This window comes from Cherax quadricarinatus, chromosome 21, assembly GCF_038502225.1.
Source record: "Cherax quadricarinatus isolate ZL_2023a chromosome 21, ASM3850222v1, whole genome shotgun sequence".
Lineage (NCBI taxonomy): Eukaryota > Metazoa > Arthropoda > Malacostraca > Decapoda > Parastacidae > Cherax > Cherax quadricarinatus.
In genome coordinates this window covers 13,544,429-13,571,594 of record NC_091312.1, presented here as the reverse complement: position 1 = coordinate 13,571,594, position 27,166 = coordinate 13,544,429, and the positions used below count along the sequence as shown (strand labels likewise).

Sequence of the window (27,166 nt, the reverse complement as noted above, 5' to 3'; positions counted from 1 at the left end):
AAACTCAGTACACTGTAAATAATAATAATAATAATAATAATAATAATAATAATAATAATAATAATCTTAGGGTTTCTTTAAAATATAATTCATATTTGAATAATTTCCTAGCATTTTTTAGTATACAATAAAAATTTCCTTTATTCTTCATCTTTGCATATTTTTATGTTAATATTGCAGTTTCCACTATTTTTATTTTTTATCGATTAATGTACCCGGTTAGTCATTATTTATCATCACGAATTATGCAATGCCACATAAATTCTTCGACATTCTTAGTTGCAGTAGGCTTAGCTCCTCTATTCCTTCCCTCTCTCTCTCTCTCTCTCTCTCTCTCTCTCACACACACACACACACACACACACACACACACTCTGTCTCTCTCTTTCTCTCTCTCTTGGAAAAAGACTATAAATATTATCTACAGATGTGTATGAGACAGTTCTCTTTTAATGTGTGTACAAGTGAGAGCCGTGAACGCCAGGCTCGACGAGGCAGTAGTTGGCGACTTCAACGCTGACGTAGATAACGTTCTTTATCACCTCTCGGTGGAGGTAGCGGCTTGGGGCAGAGGATGTCACGGAGGATGTCAGAGAGCTTCTGGAGGACGTGTTATATCTGATTCTTCGAATGTCAGGGGTATTCTTAGGTTTACTGATTTTGTGTGTGTGTGTGTGTGTGTGTGTGTGTGTGTGTGTGTGTGTGTGTGTGTGTGTGTGTGTGAAAAATAAGGAGAGTATTGTTAGGTAGTGTCGGTATAAACTAATGGGAGTTCGAGTCTCCGCAACACCTTCCTCTGAATAAGACACACGGGTTTAGCTGCCCGTATAAATTAATAGTAATGTATGTGTACTCACCTATTTGTATTCACTTATTTGTGGTTGCAGGGGTCAAGTCATAGCTCCTATGACTCCTATGACTATTTGTGTGTTTGAATATCATTCTTTGTAGTTACAGAACCAGCTGTCTCGTTTTCACTATTTTCATTAATTTCTAACACAGGATCTAGTGTTCCTAGCACACAGTATTGTCTCAGGGATACCATTACAATTTTCGTCCATCCATTTCGTGACAATTTTTCTTTCGTAACTCTGACTGGGTTCTTGCCGCAGGTTGCAGTGTCGAGTGTTGAATCAAACGCTGCTGCTCAAGAATTCTTACTGATCTGTTTCTTCGCACACTTTCGCGATCTTCCATGTCGTTATTAGTTCTCCTCTCCTCCTCCGGTCTACCGATCAGAGCATTTCGAGACCCATCAGTCATCTCACTAATTGATTTGTCATTATTATAAGTTCCATTCGCAAGACTATCTGAACTTTTTATTATAAAAACTTCTGAGTGCATCATACTAGCTCTTTATTCTCTTTTTTGAAAACATTGAACCAGACGTATATATTTTTTTTAAATACACGCTGTATAACCCTTGTTGGTTTGACGCTTTTGTTTTGATAATAATTTGAATACATTACCAAGCACTAAACTCCCTAGAGACTCTCCCAAAGCTTACCTCTTACATAGTCTATATATTTTTAAAATTTCCTGGTTAGCATTGTAAAGTGACTGAAATTCATCTTTTTTTTTAATTTAATTATTTTATATTTACAAGTATTCCTGATTTTTAAAACAAACCGTGAATATCTATCTGTTATTACCTGCTTATGAGGGGATAGAGCTACACCCAGGGTGTCACTTCTTATGTTATGTAGGTCGTCATATATTTGCTGGAACTTTCCAGAGGTTGTAACATATATTATATTCCTTGGATTTCAGTTTTGAAAAAGAAAATATTCCCTCTTGTTATTCTGGTTATTTTTATTTTACTTGTATATTTTTTCCTCTTGTTCACTTTGATGCTGCTGCTAAATATCTTCAATTTTTACTTAATAGTAAAAAATGTCTAGCGATCTCAGGATCTTATTTTTAAGTTTCCTTATTCTTTCATTTTCTTATGGTTGAGCTTAAGTTCTTGTATCTTTGCTTTCGACTGATTATCTTAAATTAGCTCTGTTATGTTTCATTTGGAACTTCTGTATAGTGTTAACTTCTTATGCTCATTCCACTGTGTATTCCGAGTTGTTCCTGAATAACTTAAAAAATCGTAATGACAATTATAACAAATCACAATGAGAGCTCGAACCTACGGTGTGAGATTCGTCAGTATAAACCTGCACTGTGGCCACAGTGAGACCCATGCTAATTTTATTATGATGTATAGAAATATACCTAATTGGGTAAATCTTATTAGGCTGACATGGTCCAGTGGATAGCACACTCTCCTGTCAGCTTTAGGACTGGCTTGCCATGGGTTCGAGCTCACTGTGCAGCGAGTTGTTTTTTTATATCTGTTTCTCAGCTGGGTGTGAAAAATCCCTGGCAAAGAGCCTGTCCATGTTTATCTTTCTGTATCCCATTTTTTTTTATATCGGGATCATATCCTCTCTTATTTTCGTTACTTTATGGAAAAAAACGAGATTCATTTCTCGTAATGTTTCTATATACCTCAGATCTCTCAACTCAGGCTTCAGTCAGGATGTACACCTATTGATTTTATCCTGCCTCTTTTTATGTCTGACTCGGTGAAGGTTCTACGTTGGTGCTGCATACTCACACATGTGGCAGTAAGTATTTTTTAGGATCAGTCGACTTGGTTTTTGAATGTTACTTCCTCAAGTTCGTAAATCTAGCTTATTATGTGTATGCTTGTTTGCAATGATTATTTTCTATATTTTTTCTTGCATGTTTCCATAAGCTTCTGCTCCCTTCCTGATTTCGATATTCGACCTTCAAATTTCGTTAATTTGTATATGCTAGTAGCCACTTTCTCTACCATTCCTGTAGCTTGTCCAGGTCTTCTTCTAGCATACTGCATTGTGTCATCAGCGAACACCGATATATGGAAGCACTGTTAACATGTCATTAACACAAACTAACAACAGTACAAGACCATTACTACCTTTTTAACACTTTGTTTTGTTAGACACTGAATGAGAAGCCTTTTAATGGTCTAGAACAATACAACTGCCCCCATCCTTCTCTCCCATGTCTTCTCACCGGTACCTCCCATAGCTCTTGAAAACAAACCTACCTCGATTTTAAACCAAATTTGTGATGTTTTCGAGATCTCCGGATGCTCGACCAACCTCTTCCTGATTATCCTTTTCACAGCCTTGCCATGGACACGGCAGTTTACGACCTTGTACATCCCTTCTTTAATAATGGTATTACAATTGCTTACACTAAGTTATCTGGAATTCCTGTTTCTCTGATGATTTGTTGATGGTGTAAATGAGCGCTTTGGGCAGGATATATGTTCCTGCTTGAAGTATCCATCATGATATTTCGAAAGGTTATGTTGCCATTTATATATCAAGGTATATTCAGAGAGAGAGAGAGAGAGAGAGAGAGAGAGAGAGAGAGAGAGAGAGAGAGAGAGAGAGAGAGAGAGAGAGAGAGAGTGTGTGTGTGTGTGTGTGTGTGTGTTTATATTTCATGTTTGCCTTCCTTCTCGATTTTCCTCCTGAAGGTAGGACGGAGAAAGGGGGTGAGGATGAAGGGAAGACGGAGGAGGAAGAAGTGAGGATGGACGAGAGAGGGAGACGGTAGGATCTAGGAATGACGAGGTTAGAGAGGATGGAGGAGAGAGAATGAAGGGAGGTTGGAGGAGGGAGGAGAGTGGAGGGAGGAGGGAGGAACCAGTAAATGACAGTAATTTGAGTGATGGATCGAGGAGCTTGGCTGGCCCCGGGATGTTGGTGGTAGCTGCAGCTCCATCCACTACCACCATCACTACCACTACCACCATCACCACCACTACCACCATTACTACCACTACCACCATCACCACCACTACCACCATCACTACCACTACCACCATCACCACCACTACCACCATTACTACCACCATCACCGTCACTACCACCATCACTACCACTACCACCATCACCATCACTACCACCATCACCACCACTACCACCATCATTACCACTACCACCATCACCACCACTACCACCATCACTACCACTACCACCATCATCACTACCACCATCACCACCACTACCACCATTATTACCACTACCCCCATCACCATCACTACCATCATCAACCGCACTACCACCATCACTACCATTCCCACCATCATTACCACTACCACTATCATTACCACTACCACCATCAAAAGCACTACCACCATCACTACCACCACCACTACTAACACCATCATCACCACTACCACTATACCACCAATACAGCCACTACCACCATCACCACCACTACCATCATCATCACCACCGCCACCATCACTACCACTGCCGCCATCACTACCACCATCATAACCATCACCACTACCAGCATTACCATCACTACCACCATCACCACCACTACCACCATTACTACCACTATCGCTACCACTACCACCATCACTACCACTAGCACCATCACTAGCACCACAGCCGCCACCACTACCATCACCACCATCACCACCACTACCACCATCACCACCACTACCGTCATCACCACCACTGCCACCATCACTACCACTGCCACCATCACTATCACCATTATAACCATCGCCACGACTACCACCTCTGTCACAATCACTAGCACTACCAGCATCACCAACACTACCACCATCTCCATCACCATACTTTCACCATCCCTATCATTACCATCATCACCACTAATAGCCACCATCATCACCACTGCGACCATCACCACTACTACCACCATCACTACCACTACCACCATCACAACCACTACTACCTCTGCCACAATCACTACCACCATCACCAACACTACCACCGTCTCCATCATCATGCTTCCACCATCCCTACCATTACCACCGTTACTACCAATAACCACTATCACCATTACCACCATCACCACCACTACCACTATCACCACCACTTCCATCATCACCGCCATTACCACCATCGCTACCGCTACCACCATCACTACCTTTACCACTATCACAGCCACTACCACTATCACCACCACTACCACTATCACCACCACTACCACCATCACCACCACTACCACCATTACCAATACAAAATAACCATTACCATCATCACCACCACTATCTTCACAACTTCTACCACCATTACCACCACTACCACCATCACCACCACTACCACCATTACCAACACTACCAACATCACCATCACCATCACCACCATTACCACCCTCACTACCACTACCACCACTATTATCACTACCACTACCATCATCACCACTACCAGCATCACTACCACTACTACCATCATCACCACTACCAGCAACCACTGCCACCAATAATACCACTATTACTGCCATCACCACTACTACCACCATCACCATCACTACCACCACCACCATCAGTACCACCATCACTACCAGTACCACCATTACCAACACTATCACTACTACCTTCACTTCCCAACACCAATACCAGCAGCACCAACACCACCAACACTACGTCCACCACCATCATCACCACTACCAACACTATTATCATTATTAGAATCATCCCCACCACTACAACCATCACCGTCAATACTACCATCACCATAACCACTACCACCATCACTACCAATACCACCATCACCACCACTACCACCATCACCATCAGTACCACCATCATTACAACAACCACTACCACTACTTCCACCACCATCATCATCACCACTACCACCATCACTATCACTACTACCATCACCACCCACCAACACCAATACCACCAGCACTAGCACCACAACAACCACCACTACCTCCACCACCACTATCACCACCACTACCACGATCACCACTACCAACACTATCATCATTACTATAATCATCCCCACCACTATCACCATCACCACATTATCACATCCATAATCACCACCTCTACTATAATCGCCACCACCACCATTACCAATCACCACTACCACTTTCACTCCACAATCATCACCCTTTCCTCTATAAAAACCCCTTCCACCACAACCAGCAACACGACCACCTACACCTCCATCACCTCCCTCATCACTTTGGTCAACCACCACCAGCACCTCCACTAACCACGACCACCACAATCACCATTGTTTCCACCAAGCCCACAATAACAACCATTTCCACCATAACTATTATTAACACCACCACCACCACCACCACCACCACCACCACCACCACCACCACCACCACCACCATCTCTGCTAACTCTCTGTTGTGTTATCAAGGCGCATCTACATCACTCTTCTGCGTTAACGTTACTTATGACTGGTTGTTTCTTGCCCTTGGGAGCCCATCACCCAGTGGAACCCCTGCTACAGGACCCTACCCATCACCCAGTGGAACCCCTGCTACAGGACCCTACCCATCACCCAGTGGAACCCCTGCTACAGGACCCTACCCATCACCCAGTGGAACCCCTGCTACACGACCCTACCCATCACCCAGTGGAACCCCTGCTACAGGGCCCTACCCATCACCCAGTGGAACCCCTGCTACAGGACCCTACCCATCACCCAGTGGAACCCCTGCTACAGGACCCTACCCATCACCCAGTGGAACCCCTGCTACAGGACCCTACCCATCACCCATTGGGACCCCTGCTACAGGACCCTACCCATCACGCAGTGGGACCCCTGCTACAGGACCCTACCCATCACCCAGTGGGACCCCTGCTACAGGACCCTACCCATCACCCAGTGGGACCCCTGCTACAGGACCCTACCCATCACCCAGTGGGACCCCTGCTACAGGACCCTACCCATCACCCAGTGGGACCCCTGCTACAGGACTCTACCCATCACCCAGTGGGACCCCTGCTACAGGACCCTACCCATCACCCAGTGGAACCCCTGCTACAGGACCCTACCCATCACTCAGCGGGACCCCTGCTACAGGGCCCTACCCATCACCCAGTGAAACCCCTGCTACAGGACCCTACCCATCACCCAGTGGAACCCCTGCTACAGGACCCTACCCATCACTCTGTGGGACCTCTGCTACAGGACCCTACCCATCACCCAGTTGGACCCCTGCTACAGGACCCTACCCATCACCCAGTGGGACCCCTGCTACAGGACCCTACCCATCACCCAGTGGGACCCCTGCTACAGGCTCTGCCCATCACCCACTGGGACCCCTGCTACAGGACCCTACTAATCACCCAGTGGGACCCCTGTCACAGGACCCTACCCATCATCCAGTGCGACCCTGCTACAGGCTCTACAATCACCCACTGGGACCCCTGCTACAGAACCCTACCCATCACCCAGAGGGACCCCTGCTACAGGACCCTACCCAACATCCAGTTTGATCCCTGCAACAGGACCCTACCCATCACCCAGTGCGACCCTGCTACAGAGCCCTACTCATCACCCAGTGGGACCCCTGCTACAGGACCCTACCCATCACCCAGTGGGACTCCTGCTAGAGGACTCTACCCATCACCCAGTTTGTCCCCTGCAACAGGACCCTACCCATCACCCAGATGGACCCCTACTAGAGGACCCTACCCATCACCTAGTGGGACCCCTGCTAGAGGACCCTACCCATCACCCAGTTTGATCCCTGCTACAGGACCCTACCCATCACCCAGTTTGACCCCGGCTACAGGACCCTACCCATCACCCAGTGGGACCCCTACTAGAGGACCCTACCCATCACCCAGTTTGATCCCTGCTACAGGACCCTACCCATCACCCAGTTTGACCCCGGCTACAGGACCCTACCCATCACCCAGTGGGACTTCTGCTACAGGACCCTACCCATCACCCAGTGGGACCCCTGCTACAGGACCTTACCCATCACCCAGTGGGAACCCTGTTACAGGACCCTACCCATCACCCAGTGGGACCCCTGCTAGAGGACTCCAACCATCACCCAGTTTGACCCCTGCTACAGGACCCTACCCATCACCCAGTGGGACCCCTGCTACAGGACCCTACCCATCACCCATTGGGACCCCTGCTACAGGACCCTACCCATCACCCAGTGGGACCCCTGCTACAGGACCCTACCCATCACCCAGTGGAACCCCTGCTACAGGACCCTACCCATCACCCAGTGGGACCCCTGCTACAGGACCCTACCCATCACCCAGTGGGACCCCTGCTACAGGACCCTACCCATCACCCAGTGGAACCCCTGCTACAGGACCCTACCCATCACCCAGCGGGACCCCTGCTACAGGACCCTACCCATCACCCAGTGGAACCCCTGCTACAGGACCCTACCCATTACCCAGTGGGACCCCTACTACAGGACCCTACCCATCACCCAGTGGAACCCCTGCTACAGGACCCTACCCATCACCCTGTGGGACCCCTGCTACAGGACCCTACCCATCACCCAGTGGGACCCCTGTTACAGGACCCTACCCGTCACCCAGTGGGACCCCTGCTAGAGGACTCTACCCATCACCCAGTTTGACCCCTGCTACAGGACCCTACCCATCACCCAGTGGGACCCCTGCTACAGGACCCTACCCATCACCCAGTGGGACCCCTGCTACAGGACGCTACCCATCACCCAGTGGGACCCCTGCTACAGGACCCTACCCATCACCCAGTGGGACCCCTGCTACAGGACCCTATCCATCACCCAGTGGGACCCCTGCTACAGGACCCTACCCATCACCCAGTGGGACCCCTGCTACAGGACCCTACCCATCACCCAGTGGGACTCCTGCTACAGGACCCTACCTAACATCCAGTGGGACTCCTGCTACAGGACCCTACCTAACACCCAGTGGGACCCTTGCTACAGGACCCTACCCATCACCCAGTGGGACCCCTGCTACAGGACCCTACCCATCACCCAGTGGGACTCCTCCTACAGGACCCTACCTAACATCCAGTGGGACTCCTGCTACAGGACCCTACCTAACACCCAGTGGGACTCCTGCTACAGGACCCTACCTAACATCCAGTGGGACTCCTGCTACAAGACCCTACCTAACACCCAGTGGGACTCCTGCTACAGGACCCTATCTAACATCCAGTGGGACTCCTGCTACAGGACCCCACCCAACATCCAGTGGGACTCCTGCTACAGGACCCTACCTAACACCCAGTGGGGCCCCTGCTACAGGACCCTACGAAATACCAATTGGACTTCGGTCACTGAATCCAACACTCAGTGGGACTCCTGCAACTGGATCCAACACCACTGAAACAAATTAATTTTTTTTTTATTATTAACACACTGGCCGATTCCCACCAAGGCAGGGTGGCCCGGAAAAGAAAAAGTTTCACCATCATTCACTACATCACTGTCTTGCCAGAAGGGTGCTTTACACTACAGTTTTTAAACTGCAACATTAACACCCCTCCTTCAGAGTGCAGGCACTGTACTTCCCATCTCCAGGACTCAAGTCCGGCCTGCCGGTTTCCCTGAGCCCCTTCATTAATGTTACTTTGCTCACACTCCAACAGCACGTCAAGTATTAAAAACCATTTGTCTCCATTCACTCCTATCAAAAACGCTCACGCATGCCTGCTGGAAGTCCAAGCCTCTCGCACACAAAACCTCCTTTACCCCCTCTCTCCAACCTTTCATAGGCCGACCCCTACCCCGCCTTCCTTCCACTACAGACTGATACACTCTTGAAGTCATTCTGTTTCGCTCCATTCTCTCTACATGTCCGAACCACCTCAACAACCTTTCCTCAGCCCTCTGGACAACGGTTTTGGTAATCCCGCACCTACTGCTAACTTCCAAACTACGAATTCTCTGCATTATGTTCACACCACACATTGCCCTCAGACATGACATCTCCACTGCCTCCAGCCTTCTCCTCGATGCAACATTCATCACCCATGCTTCACACCCATACAAGAGCATTGGTAAAACTATACTCTCATACATTCCCCTCTTTGCCTCCAAGGACGAAGTTCTTTGTCTCCACAGATTCCTAAGTGCACCGCTCACCCTTTTCCCCTCATCAATTCTATGATTCACCTCATCTTTCATTGACCCATCCACTGACACGTCCACTCCCAAATATCTGAGTACATTCACCTCCTCCATACTCTCTCCCTCCAATCTGATATCCAATCTTTCATCACCTAATCTTTTTGTTATCCTCATAACCTTACTCTTTCCTGTATTCACTTTTAATTTTCTTCTTTTGCATGCCCTACCAAATTCATCCACCAACCTCTGCAACTTCTCTTCAGAATCTCCCAAGAGCACAGTGTCATCAGCAATGAGCAACTGTGACAACTCCCACTTTATGTGCGATTCTTTATCTTTTAAGTCCACGCCTCTTGCCAAGACCCTCGCATTTACTTCTCTTACAACCCCAACTATAAATATATTAAACAACCACGGTGACATCACACATCCTTGTCTAAGGCCTACTTTTACTGGGAAATAATCTCCCTCTTTCCTACATACTCTAACTTGAGCCTCACTATCCTCGTAAAAACTCTTCACTGCTTTCAGTAACCTACCTCCTACACCATACACCTGCAACATCTGCCACATTGCCCCCCTATCCACCATGTCATACGCCTTTTCCAAATCCATAAATGCCACAAAAACCTCTTAAGCCTTTTCTAAATACTGTTCACTTATATGTTTAACTGTAAACACCTGGTCCACACGCCCCCTACCTTTCCTAAAGCCTCCTTGTTCATCTGCTATCCTATTCTCCGCCTTACTCTTAATTCTTTCAATAATAGCTCTACCATACACTTTACCAGGTATACTCAACAGACTTATCACCCAATAATTTTTGCACTCTCTTTTGTCCCCTTTGTCTTTATACAAAGGAACTATGCATGCTCTCTGCCAATCCCTAGGTACCTTACCCTCTTCCATACATTTATCAAATAATTGCACCAACCACTCCAAAACTATATCCCCACCTGCTTTTAACATTTCTATCTATATCCCATCAATCCCGGCCTCCTTACCCCCTTTCATTTTACCTACTGCCTCACGAACTTCCCCTACACTCACAACTGGCTCTTCCTTACTCCTACAAGATGTTATTCCTCCTTGCCCTATACACGAAATCACAACTTCCCTATCTTTATCAACATTTAACAATTCCTCAAAATATTCCTTCCATCTTCCCAATACCTCTAACTCTCCATTTAATAACTCTCCTCTCCTATTTTAAACTGATAAATCGATTTGTTCTCTAGGCTTCCTTAACTTGTTAATCTTACTCCAAAACTTTTTCTTATTTTCAACAAAATTTGTTGATAACATCTCACCCACTCTCTCATTTGCTCTCTTTTTACATTGCTTCACCACTCTCTTAACCTCTCTCTTTTTCTCCATATACTCTTCCCTCCTTGCATCACTTCTACTTTGTAAAAACTTCTCATATGCTAACTTTTTCTCCCTTACTACTCTCTTTACATCATCATTCCACCAATCGCTCCTCTTTCCTCCAGCACCCACTTTCCTGTAACCACAAACTTCTGCTGAACACTCTAACACTACATTTTTAAACCTACCCCATACCTCGCCTATGCTCTCATTAGCACATCTATCCTCTAATAGCTGTTTATATCTTACCCTAACTGCCTCCTCTTTTAGTTGATAAACCTTCACCTCTCTCTTCCCTGATGCTTCTATTCTCCTTGTATCCCGTCTACCTTTTACTCTCAGTGTAGCTACAACTAAAAAGTGATCTGATATATCTGTGGCCCCTCTATAAACATGTACATCCTGAAGTCTACTCAACAGTCTTTTATCTACCAATACATAATCCAACAAACTACTGTCATTTCGCCCTACATCATATCTTGTATACTTATTTATCCTCTTTTTCTTAAAATATGTATTGCCTATAACTAAACCCCTTTCTTTCATTTACACCTGGCACCCCAAACTTACCTACCACACCCTCTCTAAAAGTTTCTCCTACTTTAGCATTCATGTCCTCTACCACAATTACTCTCTCACTTGGTTCAAAGGTTCCTATACATTCGCTTAACATCTCCTAAAATCTCTCTCTCTCCTCTACATTTCTCTCTTCTCCAGGTGCATACACGCTTATTTTGACACACTTTTCGCATCCAACCTTTACTTTAATCCACATAATCCTTGAATTTACACAAACATATTCTCTTTTCTCCTTCCATAACTGATCCTTCAACATTACTGCTACCCCTTCCTTAGCTCTAACTCTCTCAGATACTCCAGATTTAATCCCATTTATTTCCCCCCCAACGTCTTAGCTGCTGCTTCACGGTCTCCGGTCTCTGCGGTCATCGGTCCTTCACGAACCTGTGAGCAGCACATCACCTGACGAAGTGAAAGAGACCTCTCTCTTTTTCTCTCTCCGGTTATACTTTCTCTCCCCTGTTGATTTCAGTCTCGTCCCTTCTAGAAAGGATGGGGGGGAGGAGTCCTTGATGCTAATGGACTCTTGATCCAGGGAATTAGATTACCCATTCTACCTCGCATGAAACCTCATTATCCCCCATGCCACAGACACTGACACCCTACGGGTTTAACGCTTCAATGTGGATGTATTATTATTCTGCATTGAGTTTATTTTTATTATTGTAATAATTTTCACAACATTGGTCTTCCACTAGTTGTTGCAATAAATTACCTTCACGGGTTTAGCGCTTATCGTTAAGTTACCAAGAAATTCACGTGGGTTTTGTCATGCAGTCAGAAGACGAATTTTGACCACGCATCTCTCTGCTCTTTCCCCTCAGGTCAGTTCCTGTCGGAGGTGGAGCGTCACGAGGACGCTGCCGACCACTACGTGAAGGCGGCGCAGCTGGCGCCCTCTGAATACGAAATCATCTTCAACGCAGCCAATACCCTCCGTCAGGCTGGGAGAAACAAGCAGGCGGAAGAGTACTACCGCCTCGCCGTCAACCTCAGACCTCAGGTAGGCCACGAACCTCAATTTGCGAGGCCACCCACCTCACTGCTCAGGCTTCCAACCATATTGCTGAAGCTTCCAACCTCACTGTTGAGGTCACCAACCTCACTGTTGAGGTCACCAACCTCACTGTTGAGGTCGCCAACCTCACTGTTGAGGTCACCAACCTCACTGTTGAGGTCACCAACCTCACTGCTAAGGTCACCAACCTCACTGCCGAGACCAGCAATATCTCTGTTTGACGTCTTGCAGCACTTGAACCTAAGTATCGAGCCTCTGGTAAACCGAAAACAACTTTAATACTAAGCTTCTGGCCAAGCAAAGAATCTCTGCTGAACTTTTGGTAGAGCAAAAAAAAAAAAAAAAAAAAAAATTCATTCACTTACGAGCTTCTGGTAGATAATGAATAGCTCTACTCTACTTCTAGTAGCCCTAAAACTTCACTGCTTAGTTCCTAAAAGATCATGACTTACTGCTAATTTTTAAGCCTCTGACATACCAAAAACTTCGTTGTGTTGAACATACACCTTTACAGAGAGCCCCAAAATTCGACAATAAACACCAAGGCCTATGTTTTTCTATTGTTTGCAAATTATATTCAGACAAATATTAATAATATTGTTAAATCTCTTAAACTGTTACAATATTTTTCTTTTGATTCCTAAATAGCGCCCAAAAAAGTTCCTTAAAATGGTTTCTTTTTAAAGATTAATTGGCAATTAGATGACAATAAAAACTGCTGACTCTAAAAAAAAAGTAATTCAGTTTGTGTAGACATTAAAATAGCATTGCTTCATTTCAATAATATGTGAGATTTAAAATTAAAAATAGTGTTAATTACATATACTCAACATTGAAATGTCTCTTTTAAAAACTGTTTGGGCCTTTTTTGGTTAAGTAATTTTCATCCTAAAGTCCCTCCTCTTGTGCTGTCTGGCGTGGGTAATATCAGGAGTCATTGGTCTGTCCCCAGGAGGCCACCTCACATATGAACTTGGGGGCGATGCTGCACGTCAACGGCAAGTTACTGGAGGCAGAGTCCAGCTACCTGGAGGCACTGCGGCTCAAACCTGACGATTCCATCACCAGGACCAACCTACAGAAGCTCAGACACTTGCTGGCCAAGAAGGGCATCAGTCCCTCAAGATAACCCGCAGCCCTCAACCTCACTCTAAAAACCTGCGAGAAATTGGGGGGGTCAATCCCAGGGGTGTATCCCAGGGGATCTTCCTTGAATGTGTCCCATGGGGGTTGCCTAGAGATTTACCTGTGCCTCAGGTGTCCTGCTTTGCCTTCCCTTACAGGGAAGGCGACTCCTTTCATCTCTTTCAGCCCCCCTAGTAAGTGCCTGCAACAACCGTTCGTGTGAGGAAGCCGGAGGCTCACCAAAACAAAATGCTCAAGTTCTTCCGCGTCCTCGAGCTGTCATCCAGGGCGTGGCGGCCACACAACCACCCAGTGAGAAGATAGTTGTAAATGGTATGATAATGCCGACAAGCTGTGGGAGAGGACACTTGTGTACAGTACAACACATTAAAGGAAACGTTTTGCCACGAATGGCTTCATTAGGATTGATGAAGTCACTCGCGGCTAAACGTTTCCTCTAATACATGTCCTGAGCTGTACACTAGAGTCCTTTTCCACAGTGAGAAGATAGCAGTTATGAGCCCGGGCCGGCGGCTCTCCCAGGGTCGTTCTCGTTATAACCAGAATAAACCATCGTTGAGACGCTAACTCTGGATCATAACAGCTGATCTAGTCACAGCTTAGACGAATGGAAGTGATTCCCAGGTTCATGACATAAATGTCAAGCAGACGAAAAGAGGCGCTCGACTGTTCTGATGTGCCAAGTACATAGCAGGTGCCTGGACGACTCTGTGACAGCTCTCGTTTTTCATTATGGCGCCGCTTATTCGTCAGGTTAGCTGGAGTGCCTTTCCTACACCGTGCCTTAGTCTCCGTTAGTATCTACATATTGGAGTCTGGATAGTGGATAAGAGTTTTTGAATTATTTTTACGAGCTCCACTAATGCAATATATATATATATATATATATATATATATATATATATATATATATATATATATATATATATATATATATATATATATATATATATAGATATATATATATATATATATATATATATATATATATATATATATATATATATATATATATTTATATATTTATATATTTAAAGAACGAAAACCTATAAACTATATTGTTGAAGCCTGCCATATGTGTCGGGGTGAAGTCATGTTTCTTAAGTGCCTTAATGTAATACTCAAAAAAAGTACTCCCTATCTGAACAACGTTTCTGTGTTGCGGCCCAATTACTTCAGCACCCTCAATGTGGAGCGGAGAGGCAGGTGTTTCCGGTAAGGTGTCAGGCTCCGGGTGTAGTTGGGGCTTCCTGGCATGTGTGAGCTGCCTCTTGTTCCTTGAAGAGCTGAAGCAGAGTCTTCGGAACACTACATACATAATCCAGGTTGTAGCATGATTATTATTATTGACTGCTTAAGATTTTTTCTTTCTTCAGTAGAGTCCAGAAAACTTGTTTTTCATATCATGTTGGTTAGTATTAAGATTCTGTTCAGAAAACACAAAACAGTGCCAAACCCCTTTCTATCAGTACTTAGCGATAAAATTGCATCTACCCAGTCCCTGACCTATATCTCGGCTCCGCTGCTTCCTCGGGTTTTAAGAAACCTTTAAGTGCTCACCGAGATCCACAGTAATCAACTCTACTATTTCACTGTTCAACTGTCCTCACACTACAAACGTCTGAGGACCCAGCCTTAGGAACACCACCTGGAAAGAGGATTTCGAGTGCCTAACCCTCGTGTCAGTCCCGTTTCCTTTCCTTGGTGATCAGCTCCTCAATTTCCTACTCGAGTCATACTCATTTTCAAAATGACCAGCCTTCGAATTTTGACTCATCCATCAGTAATGGTCCTGTTGTTTTATGATGGAGTAATGTTGTAGAAAAGAGTTGCCAAGGTATTGTTGATAATTTGTTATTTAATGATTAGCTAATCTATTGATTCATGGCCAATCGTATCCATACATGTTCCTTAAGATTGTGGGGTAATCTTGCTGCTTCCTCTCGCAGGAGGATCAGCTGTGTGTCCATGCGTAGCTTGCAGGTGCGTGTGGCCATAGAAGTTCATGCGTCTGGTATCATACCAGTGTATATTTGTGTATGGTGTATTATAGAATTTGAAAAAGCGTTTTCCCTGTGTTTGTATTGCCAAGCACACGCACACACACACACACACACACACACACACACACACACACACACACACACACACACACACACACACACACACACACACACACACACACACACACACACACACAAACTAATATAATGACAAGCAAATCAGCCTGTCTTCCAAGTGATATGTACGCACACACAATCACACAAATACGCACACATGCCTGTCTTCCAAGTGATGCGTACGAACACATACATACACATGTGCGTTTTCACAGCAGTGTAAGTATTACGCTGTTTGCTTGTCTGCGATGTACTTAGTGATAATATTCAATTTATTTATTTGTTGAGTGGAAAGACACCGGCAATGCGCTCTGCGATCGGGCGTATACTCGCGTAGGTTCGTCAAATGCGTATTTAATACTTTTTTTGTGTGTTCACTTACCTCGTGAGCACACTTTGACAAGTAGCACTTAAGACTGGCACTTTAAAAGTGTTCCCTCAACCACTTAATAGTATTCACGTCCTTCCGGAAATAAAGTTAAAGGAGGCTATATTTTTTGCTAAAAAATGAATACAACACGAAAATCACGTAGATTGACTTCAGTGATCTTTTCCTCCGTAGAAATTGATGCAGATTACATCGTTTGTATTCACGGGAGATGAAGTGAATATGACAGGTTCCGGTCGTAAGTGGTGCTGGATGTCCAGTCAGGTAGATGCTGAACCTACAATCATGTTGTACAGATTATCTTTCCCCCCTCCCATGTCCCCTCTCCCTCCTTATTTGTAAACCTCACGCTTCCCCTCATTCCCTATTCCATTCTATCCCCTTCTCCATTCCTCTCCCTTTACTATCTATTCACGTTCTCTCTTCTTTCTCTCTTCCTGTCTCATATTTTCCTCCTTAGCATATATTCTTTCCGTTCCTATCTTTCTTTCCCCTCACTCTCACTTCCCCTCACCCTCCCTCCCCTCTCCCCCTCTTTATAGTAATTTCATCTACATTACAGAGCAATGTTGAGTATTATCGTAGTAAACTATAAACTGTGATCATATATAAACAGGCCCGGACGCCCCGTTCTCGAATACACAGCCAGTCAGCGAGTGTAGACAGCCCCAGAGTGTAGAGTAGCCCATGGGTGTAGAAATCGCACACTGGGGAAGGAACGTGGCGCCAAATGAAGACAAAGCTAGTGAATCCACCCCATTTCTTCCCTATCCGTCCATTCGTCTATCCGTCCGTCTATCCGTCCGCCTGGCCAAGTTTTAAGAGACTGAGAAACCACCGTTACTGTACAGTAAGTTAAAAAAAAAAAAAGAGGACAATCTGAGCAGCGTCCTTCGCCAGTGTAGCCAACAGTTAACAAGATCTTCGGGAGGGAGGCGTACCGGGCCACTTTTATTTGGCCACAATGCTGAGCCTGTTGCCCTGGTTTGCCCTCTGTCTTGGTAACATTTATATCTTGGAGGGTGTTTAGTGCAAAAAATTAAACCAGTATATTTCTTAACTCTTATGAAATTCAAGGATGTGAGAAACAATAGATGAATAAAGAAAATGGAATTTTTTGTTAAGTTCTCAGATGGTGCACAGAGACAGCTGCTTCCCAGGGCAGATGGCACAGACAGCTGGCCCTCAGTAGTCTTGGTAAAAAAAATTATTCAGAAATAAATAGTATCAGTTATACAAATCTATATTTTGTAGAAAAAAATACAGGAAATCACCAGCGTTCAAGAATATTATTGAATTCGGCAAATAACATCGGTCTTCAGGAAATAAAGCCCACCAATCAGGAAAAAAAACATCAATCAGGAAAAAACACCAATCAGGAAATGGGAAAATAACAGCGAGATTCACCAAAGATAACGAACAAGAACAGAGCATATTCAAACCTTACTGACCCAAGCCAATCACAACCACCTCATTCGTGTTACAAGAGTGACAGCTACAACCCCCTCCCCCTGTTTTTAAACTTTTATTTTTTTGTTAGTGTTTGTAATCTAGATTGGGCATTTTATTGCCCATGTTGTAGGCCTACAGATGCGTGCAATATTCTGTTTCCTGTGAGAGGCGAATTGGCGACGCGTTAGCCAGCCAGCCAGTTGATGTCACTCTTGTCAGTTGTTGCATTGCTCCTGTCAGAGGATGTCACTCCTGTCAGCTAATGTTATTCTTGTCAGCTGATGTCACTGTGGACTTCATTAAGTTACTACCACTTTTATCAGGAGTTAGTTTTGTTAACAGATACTGTTATCAGCTGATGTTAATATCTGGCTTCCTTGTATGAGCAGTTTTGGGCGGAATCAACTGAAATTGTTTTTTCTATCAGCTAACAATGATATACTAGTTGCATCACTCGCTCCAGCTGACACTCCTGACACCAACTTAAGCGAGTGACGCCATCTGACATTAATGCGTCAACTTACTTTTACCTCAAAGCCCGGTGATTTGGGGTCGGTAAAGAGAGCACGGACAGTAGAGGTCGCTAAACGGGGGGATAGGGTCACACTTTTACCTCTGACGGTCTCTAAGCGAGGTGTGGTCGCAGTTGGATCTCTTACAGTCGCTAAGCGGGATCAGGGCCTCTGATCGCCACTAAGCCGGGTGGGGGTTACGAATTAGCCTCTGATGGTCGCTAAGCGAAGTGTGGTCGCAATTGGATCTCTTACAGTCGCTAAGCGGGATCAGATGCAAATCGGGCCTCTGACGATCGCTAAGCGGGGTGGGAGTTGCAGATGGGCTTCTGACGGTCGCTAAGCGGGGTGGGGTCGCAGTTGAGCCTCACATAATGGTTAGAGATTTAACTGCTCTCCTCCCTCATTGTAGGGTTATTTTTATGTTTGATCTTATTGTGATGAAGCCATGTTCTCTAATGTCTTGTAGATGATATGCCAAAGACTACCTAGATATGTTTCTTAGATGTGTAAGAGATAATGCCTCATATTATAATTAATAATTTTTTTTCCCCGAAGGGGAAGAGACAGAAAATCAAAAGTAGTGTTTGTATTTAGAGTTCTGTTGGCGCGGATATGGGTGGCCGGGGTGTGGATGACGCCAGCGTGGTGGTGGTGGTGTGGGCGTGTGTGGGAGTGTGGGTGTGATATTCCAAAACACAAGCTTTATTTATTGCATTACTGAACCTCCTTTCCTCTCCCACCCCCTTGATAACTCGAACCAACCCAACCACCCACCCACCCACGCAGAGATGGGTTTGATGGAGGGGGGACGCAAATTCCCCCCCCTCCTCCCTCGCTTCCCATGTCCCACAACCACCCATCGTCTGGCTTTGCCTTCCAACCCCCTCCCCCCAACCCCCACCACGAAGTAAATATTTCTTCCTTAATCAAAACCTTAATGGGCTGTGTACCCCTTTTTCTGGCTTCCTTAAATCCTCTTTCATACTTTCTCCCTGAAACATCTTGCTGCTCCTCTCACCTCATTTTTTTTTTCTCTTTTCCTTCAAAAATTACCATGAGAGACTCCTCTTCGATGTTCATCATTTTTGTTTGTTTTTCGTTGGTGATAATTGTGTCGGTACGACAGTCACAAAATAACGACTTTATTATCCACGGTTCTGCTCGTCGCAGATACTGAGAGTAACTGAGATAGTGACATGTGAACCTTACTGCTTTTCATAATCAGCTGGTAAATTAATTTTAACGAGAACATTTTTATCTATCTGTATTTTCAGTACAAATGTTAACCTACCAATCTATCACTATTAACTTATGAATTTACTTTTACCTCTCTCTCTCTCTCTCTCTCTCTCTCTCTCTCTCTCTCTCTCTCTCTCTCTCTCTCTCTCTCTCTCTCTCTCTCTCTCACTCACTGAAAAAAAATCTTCATCTTACCCTCTTCTCCTTAAAATTCATTAAAATTATTTCTTTGAATTAGCTGAAACTTATAAGAACCTGCTATTATGAATTACAGGTTTGTTACCATAGTAATAATCTACACAAATATATGTGTGTATGATACTCCTATGTTTATATCATTATTATTTATATTATCATTATTCTTATTAAAATAGGTGTTTATATTCCTTCGTCCTTCTTTCATGGTAATACTTACATCTTTACTGTATCCTAAATCTTCTTGTTGTCATGACAACAGGAAATAAAGACTTGTTTTTACTCGAGCATTTTTTCTAACCCTATTGAAGTGACAAATTATTATTATAAAAAAAGAATGAAGTGACAAATAAAAATAGAAAAAGGAAAGGTAACCAAAAGTAACACTTAACAATTAATCAGATTTTTGGTAATGATATGACAGATAATTGAATTAATAAGAGATATAACTACCCTTTCCTTTTATAATCATTGCTACACACTGCAGCAAAGAATCAACTAATGTTGAACACATTTTGGTAAGTTCTTCGTTGTGGTACCAGATCCTGATTGCAGCAGCATTGAACTTCCCCACAGTTGAACAGTTCTGTTTTGCGATCCTGCGTTTCATTATTGCCCATAGATTCTCAAGGTTGTTGAGGTCAGGAAAGTTTCCAGGCCAATTTAGAACTCTTAGCCCACTCTCTTCGAAGAATGTCAGCATTTTTCTGGAAGTGTGGCATTGAGCAAGATCCTGCTGGAATATTCCTTATCCATCAGGAAAGTCTGTATCCACAATGGGAAGCAAATGAGTTATCAGGATTGCCTGGTATTTATTACTTTCATCGTTTCCTCAGCAATAACAAGCCATCTGGGGCCTTTAGCAGTAAAACTACTCCAAAACTACCCCCAACATTGGGTGTTTTGGCGCTTGTTGAATGTGTCCATTCTGAGGAGGTTCGCATTTGCTGCGTCTCACTGCCACTGATCTATACACAATACGCATACTTCAAAATGCGCATAATCTTAAAATATAACTTTTCTCCAGTCATCTGTCGTCCATTCTTTATGATCGAGTGTCCACCGCAACAGTTTTTTTCATCGTAGCAGCAGTCAGTAATTGTTTCTTTACAAGCTTTTTGGCAATTCTGCCAACTTTATGGTGCCAGATCTCTGTAGATCTTTCTTGTGTTCCTTCAGACTGTTTCTTATGATAACTGTGTCTTCGTGAGGTGTTGTCTTGCGTCTCTTCCACATCTTCCTCGACGCAGCGTTCCACAATCAGTAACGTCGTCAGCTCTCTTTAGAATCCGACCAACAGTTGACTTTGCTAGACTCAAACTTTCGGTTATCTGTCTGATGCTTAAATCAGCATGTTTTCTAAGAGCTACAATACTTGCACGCTTCCTAAATGTAATATCCATCATGAATTTCAGAAGTAATTAAGAACTGTAGGGAAGAGTTTGGCAAAACCACATTCACTCACGGAGCACACTTGCAGGAATAGGTTTACAGAACAACAGCTGTTGTAGCACTGACGAAAGTTGCAGGGTAACAGCACAACTGGATAGTTATCAGAAGTCGGTAGCAAACTCTCCTGAAAAGAAAATAACCCAAACTACATTAATTAAGTCGGAGACCAAGACATGAAATAATCACAAAATTTGCTTCTGACCCAATTAATTTGCACACTACTGTACTGACGATAAAATAGAGGGAGAACATCCAAGGCACTGGAGCTACTGTAACTCTTCACTTTCGTTGATCTGATTTGATTGCCTACCACTGTCAAGTGCTATATAACCTCCTATGGGTTTAGAGCTTCCCATAATAAAATGATAAATATTCTCTTACCAGTTTTGGCTACGTTATTAAAGAAAGACTTAGACGGAATTACCACTAATATATATTTGCTTTACCTTAGAAGATGACATGGTCACTGCCACCTGATACTTCAGATAAAGAGGTGTCCACCGGGAGAATACGTGATGGAGTGCCCTGGGAAGGTTCAGGATGGGAAAGGTTATGATTCTTAGGCACACACAAAGTATTGAGGATGAGGAGCAACTTCTCTTAAAAGCGTATTTTAAAACAAATATTCCAGTTCCTCAACAAGGCAGTACAATTAAATATGTTAGTCTAATTCTAGCATCTTGTTCACAAGCTCATTCTACAAGATGCTAATACTAACATCTTGTAAAATTTCCTGGATAGGTAAACAAAACAAGACTTACCTCTACTCGCAGAAAGGCAGAGTAAATCCAGGCAAAAAAGTTTTTCTAAAGCAATCTCCCTTAAAATACTTGTTTGTACAATGACAATCGTGCAGGTGACTTACGTCACCCAAATTAAAAACACCCAAATTAACTTTAAATTAAGTCTTTGTAGCTCATTTTTTCCATATTTACATACCTCAAATATGTCGCAGTTATTTATGCTGGTTATTAAAGGCACTTAATATAAATATTATTAAATATGCAAATTTGATAACAACACTTGACGAATCATTTACCCTGTCAACAGATACATATCAAACATTTACCCTGTCAACAGATACACATCAAACATTTACCCTGTCAACAGATACACATCAAACATTTACCCTGTCAACAGATACACATCAAACATTTACCCTGTCAACAGATACACATCAAACATTTACCCTGTCAACAGATACACATCAAACATTTACCCTGTCAATAGATACACATCAAACATTTACCCTGTCAACATATACACATCAAACATTTACCCTGTCAACATATACATTTCAGTCATTTGATGAAAATTAGACACATATGCAACATATGGGTAACTTTAATTAGACGTTTCGCCATCCAGTGGCTTTATCAATACAAATTCTAGGATGTAAACCATACCACGGGCGGGACGAATCTTACTGAAGCTAGCTGGCCCAGTGGCTAACGCGACGGTCTGGAGTTTTGAGACTTTCTGACCGCGGGTTCAAATCCCGAACGTGGTATGGTTTGTTTGCAATCGTGTCATTACGATTTCGTGAGTCAAATTCTAGGATATATTTTGAAGACAGTAGAACTATATACAGAAAATGAGGTATTCAGTCCCTCAGCCTTAGTCATGAAGAATCACACCAACTCCGAGGTGGGGGATTGACTACCTCAACTTTTGTATGTAATCCTACTGTCTTCAAAATATGTCCTAGAATTTGTATTGACAAAGCCACTGGATGGCGAAACGTCTAATTAAAGATACCCAGATGTTACATGTGTCTAATTTTCATCTTGTCGGTATTGTATGCCATCATATACCCTGTCAACATCCACACCTCAAACATTTACCCAGTCAAGAGATACACCTCAGTCATATACCCTGTCAACAGCTACACCTCGCCAAGAGGAAATGTTTAAATATGAGAGCACACGCAGCATTGTATCTTGATTTAAGAAGTGTATGTTGACAAAATACAGTGCGGGAATTACATACATTCTTTCAGTTTTACCTCACTGACAAAATTTTGAGACTTTCTTGGATAATTTACATAAACTGCATTCGTGAAGAATGAACGTCACAGTAATGTGGCTGCCTCTGGCTTTCTACCATTTACTCTCATTGTTGAATCAACGATGTAGACCAAAAATTACCCTCCTCTCACCTCCAATTTTTTGGACGTTTTCTCTTAAAACAATACTTTATTTACAGTGCTGAAGAGAATTTTAGCAACGTGACGGCATGACAATATACTGATGACATGACAACACACAGTAGCTAAGAAGTTTAAACAGTATAACACAAAGACATAATATAACGAATAATTATAATTTCGAATTAAGCCAGTTGCAGTAGTGGAGATTCGACAGACTTCCATTATGGTGAACCAACCAGCCAACGCTGGAGACCAACTTCCATTATGGTGAACCAACCAGCCACCGCTGGAGACCAACTTCCATTATGGTGAACGAACCAGCCACTGCTGGAGACCAACTTCCATTATGGTGAACCAACCAGCCACCGCTGGAGACCAACTTCCATTATGGTGAACCAACCAGCCAACGCTGGAGACCAACTTCCATTATGGTGAACCAACCAGCCACCGCTGGAGACCATCTTCCATTATGGTGAACCAACCAGCCAACGCTGGAGACCAACTTCGGATACGAGTTTATTTAGATGGAACTGGAAAATAATTAATTAGAAGGAGGCCTTATAACAATCATGACACATTTTTTTTTAACTTAAAGGCTGTCTCCCGTTAAGGAAGACTGACCCAAGGATGAAAACCCATTCCCCATCATTCTTTCAACTGCCGCAATAGCAAAAGTGTAATAAATACGCTGCAGTTAAGCTTGCGCCTTCTGATACTGAATTATAAGGTGTCTAGCACCTGGAAAAATGAGTAAATACCGGCAAGATGGAGTGAATGAGAGTGTCTGGATGGTAATCAAGTTCGATCCATGACACTTCCATTGACACAACGCAGGTGTTAGAAATTTAAATTTATTGTTGACTTCCTATGCCATCATAGCCCTTGTAGCAAGGACCAATAAGGCTGTATTTCAAAGAATAATAAATCACAATACCGTTTCTGGAACAATTCACCAAAAATCCTCACTAAGAAGAGGAACCTTACGGCGATGATTCCGTCCGTCCTGCACCATTATCAAGTCACAACTAAGCGAGTACTAGACAGAGATGGCCCGAAGACAGACCTAGATGAGGGAGGGAAAGATAGTAGTAGTAGTAGTAGTAGTAGTAGTAGTAGTAATAGTAGAAGTGGCAGTAGTAGTAGTAGTAGTAGTAGTAGTAGTAGTAGTAGTACTAGTAGTAGTAGTAGTAGTAGTAGTAGTAGTAGTAGTAGTAGTACTAGTAGTAGTAGTACTAGTAGTAGTAATAGTTGTAGTGGTAGAAGTAGTGTAATAGTAATACAGTAGTGATAGTAGAAATTAGGAAGCAGTTACTTCTTAGGTAACCCGTAGGTCGGTTGCTAGCGCACTTAGCTCACACACTAAGGTCCATAGTTCGATGCCCGGTACGGTTGGAAACATTACTGTGTGTTTGCTTAAAATACCTGCTATTCCTGTTCACTTAGCAGTAAATAGGTACCTGGGTCTTAATCGATTGGTATGGGTCGCATCCTGTGGACAAAACCTAATTTGCCTGAAATGCTCAGCAAAGCCAGGGACTTCCTGTATAGTATATTACTGAAGTCAGCTATGTGTACGTTGTACATGTACTCGTAGAAATAAACATTATTATTATTATTATTATTATTATTATTATTATTATTATTATTATTGTTATTATTATTATTATTATTATATTATCATCGCCACTACTACACCAATACTACTACAGTTACTACAATTATAGTTATATAGGTAACGGGTCAGAGAACCTTTCTACAGTATATAAGTCACTTCTTCGTCCATACGCTGTATTCTTTTAAAGACCGATGGACTGATTACGTCGACTCCAGGCTGAGGGACTGATTACCTCAAACTTTTTCCGATCTTCACCATTCTTTTTTGTTTAGGACTGATGAAGCCACTGCGTGGCGAAACGTTTCCTCAATAAAGATAACCAAGTGCTGCACATGTGTCTAATACTACGATTACTACCGGAACAGAAATAATAACTTTCTTTTTGGCAAGTGTTGTATATGTGTCTTATTCATCACTTCCATTTTAGCTGTCAAACAGAATCGAGAAAATCGACGAGCACATCTCCTGGAGCCCAGCTGTGTGGAAAACCAAAAACTCTATTTTCAATTTTAAAAATAATTTGCCTGAAGCTCGTTAAAAATTATTTGTAAATAAGATGACTCGCTGACAGGAATATATATATATATATATATATATATATATATATATATATATATATATATATATATATATATATATATATATATATATATATATATATATATATATATATATATATATATATATATATATATATATATATATATATATATATATATATATATATGTTAGGTGTTAGGAAGATGGCGAGAATATTTTGAGGAACTTTTAAATGTTGAGGAAGAAAGAGAGGAGGTAATTTCATGCACTGGCCAGGGAGGTATACCATCTTTTAGGAGTGAAGAAGAGCAGAATGTAAGTGTGGTGGAGGTACGTGAGGCATTACGTAGAATGAAAGGGGGTACAGCAGCTGGAACTGATGGGATCATGACAGAAATGCTAAAAGCAGGGGGGGATATAGTGTTGGAGTGGTTGGTACTTTTGTTTAATAAATGTATAAAAGAGGGGAAGGTACCTAGGGATTGGCGGAGAGCATGTATAGTCTCTTTATATAAAGGGAAAGGGGACAAAAGAGATTGTAAAAATTATAGAGGAATAAGTTTACTGAGTATACCAGGAAAAGTATACGGTAGGGTTATAATAGAAAGAATTAGAGGTAAGACAGAATGTAGGATTGCGGATGAGCAGGGAGGCTTCAGAGTGGGTAGGGGATGTGTAGATCAAGTGTTTACATTGAAACATGTATGTGAACAGTATTCAGATAAAGGTAGGGAAGTTTTTATTGCATTTATGGATTTAGAAAAGGCATATGATAGAGTGGATAGAGGAGCAATGTGGCAGATGTTGCAAGTATATGGAATAGGTGGTAAGTTACTAAATGCTGTTAAGAGTTTTTATGAGGATAGTGAAGCTCAGGTTAGGGTGTGTAGAAGAGAGGGAGACTACTTCCCGGTAAAAGTAGGTCTTAGACAGGGATGTGCAATGTCACCATGGTTGTTTAATATATTTATAGATGGGGTTGTAAAAGAAGTAAATGCTAGGGTGTTCGGGAGAGGGGTGGGGTTAAATTATGGGGAATCAAATTCAAAATGGGAATTGACACAGTTACTTTTTGCTGATGATACTGTGCTTGTGGGAGATTCTAAAGAAAAATTGCAAAGGTTAGTGGATGAGTTTGAGAATGTGTGTAAAGGTAGAAAGTTGAGAGTGAACATAGAAAAAAGTAAGGTGATGAGGGTATCAAATGATTTAGATAAAGAAAAATTGGATATCAAATTGGGGAGGAGGAGTATGGAAGAAGTGAATGTTTTCAGATACTTGGGAGTTGACGTGTCGGCGGATGGATTTATAAAGGATGAGGTTAATCATAGAATTGATGAGGGAAAAAAGGTGAGTGGTGCGTTGAGGTATATGTGGAGTCAAAAAACGTTATCTATGGAGGCAAAGAAGGGAATGTATGAAAGTACAGTAGTACCAACACTCTTATATGGATGTGAAGCTTGGGTGGTAAATGCAGCAGCGAGGAGACGGTTGGAGGCAGTGGAGATGTCCTG

General features: G+C 43.1%; 1 protein-coding gene across 3 annotated transcripts in view; it reads left to right on the top strand.

The window, feature by feature from the left end:
• LOC128689004 (protein O-mannosyl-transferase TMTC2-like) overlaps nucleotides 1-14,876 on the top strand; it is a 384,274-nt gene extending 369,398 nt beyond the window's left edge. For 2 of the 3 annotated variants that reach the window (XM_070087231.1, XM_070087234.1), the window contains exons 10-11: nucleotides 12,648-12,826; nucleotides 13,794-14,876. In XM_070087231.1, coding sequence (XP_069943332.1) covers nucleotides 12,648-12,826; nucleotides 13,794-13,970 — 356 coding nt within the window. In that variant the 3' untranslated portion in view covers nucleotides 13,971-14,876. The remainder of the gene's footprint in view (nucleotides 1-12,647; nucleotides 12,827-13,793) is intronic. The other variant, XM_070087233.1, reaches the window with a different exon arrangement.
• The last annotated feature ends 12,290 nt before the right edge of the window (nucleotides 14,877-27,166 follow it).